Source organism: Colletotrichum tamarilloi (genome assembly GCF_030869305.1).
Source record: "Colletotrichum tamarilloi strain Tom-12 chromosome Unknown Scaffold_51.1, whole genome shotgun sequence".
Lineage (NCBI taxonomy): Eukaryota > Fungi > Ascomycota > Sordariomycetes > Glomerellales > Glomerellaceae > Colletotrichum > Colletotrichum tamarilloi.
Genome location: NW_026849434.1, coordinates 38,673 through 44,672, shown reverse-complemented (window position 1 = coordinate 44,672; position 6,000 = coordinate 38,673). Strand labels below are relative to the sequence as shown.

At 55.1% G+C, this 6,000-nt stretch overlaps 2 protein-coding genes across 2 annotated transcripts; one reads left to right on the top strand and one right to left on the bottom strand.

Annotated features, from left to right (window-relative positions):
* Nucleotides 1–409: 409 nt before the first annotated feature.
* Nucleotides 410–2,973, top strand: CTAM01_10667 (uncharacterized protein; the record flags this gene model as incomplete). The annotated part of the gene is made up of 3 exons (XM_060526682.1): nucleotides 410–433; nucleotides 613–716; nucleotides 972–2,973. 3 exons carry the CDS (start codon nucleotides 410–412, stop codon nucleotides 2,971–2,973), a joined length of 2,130 nt encoding a protein of 709 aa, XP_060378622.1.
* Nucleotides 2,974–4,697: 1,724 nt separating this feature from the next.
* CTAM01_10666 (uncharacterized protein) lies at nucleotides 4,698–5,468 on the bottom strand (the record flags this gene model as incomplete). Its single annotated transcript, XM_060526681.1, has 1 exon — nucleotides 4,698–5,468. One exon carries the CDS (start codon nucleotides 5,466–5,468, stop codon nucleotides 4,698–4,700), a length of 771 nt encoding a protein of 256 aa, XP_060378621.1.
* Between the last annotated feature and the right edge of the window lie 532 nt (nucleotides 5,469–6,000).

Below are 6,000 nucleotides of genomic sequence, written 5' to 3'. Positions count from 1 at the left end.
TCATCGGCGCGGCTGATTTTCTGCCCCTCCGAAACTTGAAACGCAACAACTTGCTGCTCTCTTGGTTTTTTCCTCTGTCTCTTATCCCTTTTCCCTTCTAGATCTTCAGAAGAGAGTAGCCTTGCCTCCCGTCACCGTCGTTCTCCTCCTCCTCTTTTTTTTCCCGCCAGGCCCCCAGCCGCAGCCGCAGCCTCCGGGTCTTCGGAAACTTCCTGCACCACACGCGCACACACACACACCCAAATCCCGCACGCATTTGCCGCGAGCTGTCGAACGTGCTTTGTGCGGGTACTCGGACCTGGGTCCGGGTTTTTTTTTTACCTTCTCAACCTTCCCGCCTGCCAGCTGGAGCAAGCACACGCGGGACGGTAGAGTCCAGACCAGAGCAGAGCAAAGCGGAACAGGCATAATGACACGGAAGGGCCAGCCAAAGGTTCGCACAGGCTGTTTAACTTGCAAGTGAGTTTCTTTTCTCGTACTATATTTCCTCTTTTTTCACTTTGACTTTTTCTTTCTTGATCGGCGATCTGGAGGGTGGCTGCTGCGCGGCGCTGCCTTGGCTTCAGCCCGAAATCCCAGCCTCGGGCGGAACGTGTTATATCCCTCAAAAAGTCGGATGACTTCCGGCCGGTCTCCGGATTGTCTCCGGGGCTGGAACTTTCAACCGGGGCCGGCTGCCGAGACGAGACTGGCAGAGCGGCCCCGTCTCCGGCTGCGTATGTACGGTGGTATACATGTATATGGTGTGTGTAAGGTGTGCCGTACCGTGTGCGCGCGTTGTAGAATGTGTTGTATGTGAGAGTGTGTGATGTGCGTGTGTGACCAAGCGGCCACCGGGCCTCACCCTCCGTCTCCGTCTCCGTTCCCACATTCACAATCCCGTCCTCAAGAAGAAAAAGGAACATCTCCCTCCCTCCGTCATTCAGTCATTTTCGCCATTCTTACTTCTCTCTCTTCTCCCATTCAAATAGGTCACACAAGGTAAAGTGCGATGAAGCAAAACCGGCGTGCGCGCGCTGCACCAGCACCGGCCGCAAATGCGAGGGCTACGCCGTCGTCGTCCCCAGCAACCGGGCCATCGCCCGCGCCCGCTCGCGCACCACGAGGCTGAGAGACGCGCTCGCGCAGGCCAGGGCGGGCTGGGAATTCGAATCGGACCAGGCCACCGTGGAGTACTTTGCCCGGGACGTCGCCCCCAACCTGCCGCAGAACTTTGAAAACAAGTTCTGGTCCGACCTCGTGCCGCGCCTGAGTAAGTCGGAGCCCGCCGTGAGGCATGCCATGGCTGCCATTGGCAGTCTTTTCCCGCAGCGAGGACCCCCGAGTAACTCGATCCAAGGAGCGACGATAAAGTCGGCGACGACGACAGCGGCGACGGCAACGACTGCCGATGGAGGGAGAGGGAACCCGCAGGCCGACGAGCATTATGGCAAGGCGTTGCGGTTGATGGCCAACAAGGTCGCGCCGGAGAGGGGGTTTGAGGATGTCCAGACGACGTTAGGAACAACTACCACCACTAGGACGACTTCGACGACGACGACGATACGAAACGACAGTAGCAGGTCCTTCGGATCACCCAGCAACCGTTCATCCCCGAGCCTGTCCTCCGCCGGACCGTCATCAGCAATCCAATCCCCGGCAGCTATGACGCCAGGCATCTCGAGCATACCAGAGCTCGCAGAAACAGACCGGCAAGACACCCTCACGCCGACGAACCCCTTCACATCACCTCAAAGCCAAGCCGGCGGCGACGACCCCGACGACGACATGACGCAACCAAACGATGTGGACGTCGTCCTCTCCTGCTGCATCCTCTTCATCGCCACGGAATTCCTCCGCAAGAGCTTCGACGCCGCCATGCAGCACCTCGCCAGCGGCATCAACATCCTCAACAACGTAGACTACGACGAGCTGGAACAAGACACCCTCGACGAAATCGTCCCGAAATTCCACCGCCTCAGCATCATCCAGCTCTGCTACTACGACAAACCGGGCTTCCCCTCACTCAACCTCCAACACGGCGGCGGCACCGGCGGCGGCGGCGTAGGAAGCCTCGGCGGGCTGGGATCCAGGTACAACCTTGGCCCCTTTGACAAGAGCAGTAGCATCTACCTCCCCAAACGCGCCGTCGACCCGATCCTCCTCGACGCCATCCGCTACATCCGCTCCGCCGACCCCGGATCGCAGACCGACTCCCGCCTCGCCTCAAAGGGCCCCGTCATGTCCGAGGAGCAAAAACACATCTGCGTCTCGCTCGACCGCTGGCACGCCGCCTTCCTCGCCTTTGTCGAGAACCCCCGCAAAGACGCCGACGGCGACCGTCCCCTGCCGAAGCATCAGGGTCTCATCTGCGCCGAGACGGAGATGAAGTACCAGGCGGCCAAGATTTGCATCAGCGTCTGCCGGTCCCACGACGAGTCTGTGTACGACTGCTTCAAGGAGAATTTCGCGCGCATCGTCGTGCTCGCGCGGTTGATCCTTGACAGCTGCCCGGACGTGCCACCCGAGACGCCGGACGATTTCCAATTCGATTTTAAACCGAGTTTCCTCTCCCTTGTCGAGTTTGTAATTGTTAAATGCCGCTGGCTCGATATACGGTACCAGGCGTGGCTCATTGCGTGGGAACTCGCCATGGGAAGGCGGGAGCCCGTGACGCTGGGCGAGGGACATGAGCTGCACTACATCGGGAAGCGGATGATTGAGCGGGAACACAACGTCAGCATCGAGGAGGTGACGAGGCAGAACGCCAGCCTGTTTTCGTTGCCGGCCGAGGAGATGCGTGTCAAGGACTACCTTAGCGATGCCCGGTTCGCGGATTTGGTCCAGACGGACGGCAAAAAGAATACATCATCGTCGGCAGCCGCGGTACAGGTCCCGTACACCCAACGTCTGCTGCTGCGCTGCGGCAGCTGTGAATTGGATCAGCTTGCCGGCTGGATGGAGGGCTACGAGTTTTCAGGGAGGGAGCAGTGAAAGAGGGACGAGTCATGGGTTTGAAAAGAGTTCATGTTCGTGTTTCCCGCCGGTCCGAGAGGGCAAAGCGCAATGGCATCCCTCCCTTTCCCACCTTATTCTTCTTCTCTTCTTTTTTGCATATTATTACCATGAGCGTGGACTGCCCTGCTTCGATCATAGCGACGAGGATTAAGATTTTAGAAGACCCTACTTGGCCCAAGACTATAGGCATTTGTATCGTATCTGCTCGCTGGCGCGGAAACATGCTCGAGAAAAAACGACCGTTCTGGGTCAAAGTGTTAAATTGGCGCCATCACTGTTGGCATCAACAGATATTGACCTTACCTTACTCTACTTTATTCAAAAAAAAAATCACACAAGCCACAAACCGTTCATGTTCAAACTCATTATCTCGTTATTCTTTGTTTCCAGCCATGGCCAGTTTCTTAGCGCGCTTCAAGGTCAAAGAGGGCAGAGAACCGATGCGTTTGTTCACGTCAATAAGAACAAATAGCAGTATGTCAATCAACAAGGTTGACGGTACAGGTTCCATGACTCGAGTTGATCTACATTGCCACACTTTATACAATGAGCACATCCACTTCAAAACGAAGATCACTTGCCCGGTGGGGAGAAACAAGTGGAAACAGGGACTTATTGTCGGCCTCGGTCGCGCCTCCGCGACTCGATGCGCTGGAGAGAAGTGTGCTCTTGACTCTCAACCGACAAGTCTATCCTGAGATTCTCTCTCAATAGAAGTCTTGGACCATTACATCTCGTACAGCGTCTGTAAACGCACCATTTGTAATAGACTTCCCAGTCCCGCTCTCCCTCCCGCCTCCCCCCTCGTCTCGAGCGACATCGTAGTATCCTTGCGAAGCATAGCCCATCACTCCAGATCCAGCCGTCCGACTCGACATGATTGGCTCGACCCCGGGTTCTTTACCGCCTTCCCATCGAATCGGGTAATTGATGTAAAGACACAATGACTCGGCGAGTACTTGGAATCCCAGGTAATAGAGGGAGGGGATAAATCCGGGGAGCCGGAGTTGCCACTTCTCCAACTCCGGGGGGGGGCGCGGGAAGCTGTGGGTTCCTGGCCTCTGCTGGCCTGCGGCGTTGCTTGCTTCTCGAACTTTTTCAAAGTCTTGGCATCCCTACGTGACATGACGTTGATGAGATGCTCGTTTACCGTGCAACACTTCAACCTACTTTTGAGGGTTTGCTCGTGAGCAGCAACTGGGAGGCAAGTTGACTAAGAGATACGGCTCCTTGGCGACTCCTAACTCGCACTCACCCCAGGCTCCTGGCGATTCGGCCGCGATTGCCTAAGACTCTGTACTCGAGATTGCGTTTTTTTTTTAGCCATGTTGAATCAAGTTCAGCGGAAATCGGGGAACCGCGAAGACGGATTGTAACTCATCACGAACCGAACCGGGAGTTCATGCGATCAACGGGTATGCGGCAGGGAGATGCTGCCCCAAAGGGGGAATACAACGAGTCAGTTAATTCATATTCAACTGTATTGAGGGGTGAATTGAGAGTGGGTGAAGCTCGGATGAGTCCCGTCTCATTCATACGTGAGTTGAGATAAGCTTTTCGAGTCTGAACTCTATTACTCTTTCTTACGACACAAAGTTGCGTAAACCAGGGGTGCTCCTCTCCTATACCACCCAGATCATCTCTTACCCCATCCTTTTCGGTAGTTGAGCAGTGGCCATATCACCCGGTCCTATGGCTTCTCAGGCCACTTTCTTGGCCACGGATCGTGGATGATGTTTCCCACACCAGCTGGAATTTCTAGGCGAGCGCCTGTGACAGAACTCTTCTTTCTCTCTGTGAAGGCCTAATCTCACGTACTTCTCAGAGATGGTGCAGTATTCGTGGTCTGGAGGAAACCAGTCTCGGATGTGTCTCTGTAGTTCACAGCGCTCGAGCCCACACTTTGCGCAGCAGGAGGGTGGTCGCGGCTGCGGATGGGATATCGGTTGCTCGTTTGCCAGCGTGGCATCGTCCGTAGGGTCAGTCACAGTCATCGCCGTTGTTGCGTCGATGGACTTGAAGGCCGACAAAGCGGATGCTGATCTCCGTGCCCATTCTCGGTGGTTCGGCCTCGGACGTCTCGTGGCGAGCTGGACAGTGCCATGTCGTCGTCGATGAAGGGTATAGAAGTAGCGGCTTGCCAACCCGAGACACGTACTATCGATGGGGTCGAGAAAGTCGATGATGCTGTGGTGGAGTTCAGGTGGTAAGTCAGTGATTGTGAGCGTTTGCTGAGCTTCTTCTACACGTCGGGTGAATTGCTTTCTGAAATTCAGTTCTGCTGGCGAACGGAGTGGACTTGTTTCTTGTTGGTGTTGCAAGCAAACGCGAGATTTGCGAGTCGTGAGAGAAAGATGCCTGTTTTGTGTTGGACGAGCAGAGCGAGTGAGGCGTTGGAGCATCGGATATGAGCGTGATAATGAGATGAGTGGACGAACTTTGAGGAGTTCCATCTTGTCGTTCATGTCCATCGTGAGGTCTCGAGCTTCCTTGAGCTTCCGTTTTCTTTTCTTTTTTAAAGATGTGTTTGCTTCGTGCACTGAGGTCTACTAAATGAAACGTTTCGCAACAACCAAGCATGTGAGTTCGGGTAAGCGTGTTATAGAGGAATTCCGTCGCTGCTTAGAGAGATTGCAAGCAGGCTGTCACCTCTCACCACCTAACATGCATCCAACTGGACCATTCGGAGATGGCTAAACCCCGCATCGTGAGCCTCCTTATTCGCGCAACAGGGCGAGCGCTACGAACGAGGCAACATCAGCACGACCCAATGACAGTCGGAATCACGATGTGTAACATATCATCACATGTCGTGATTCTTGAGCCACTGAGCCCCCTTGTGCCGAGAAGAGGAGATCGCCTGGGGAATGAAACATGAGAAAGGCTGAGGTCCTGCCTCGTGACCACCATCGTGAGAAAGCCTCGTTTGTGATACGTGGAATGCGGCTGTATCCCCGAATGGGGTAATCTGTCATACAGGAGCCTATTTACCCCAGAATGGTA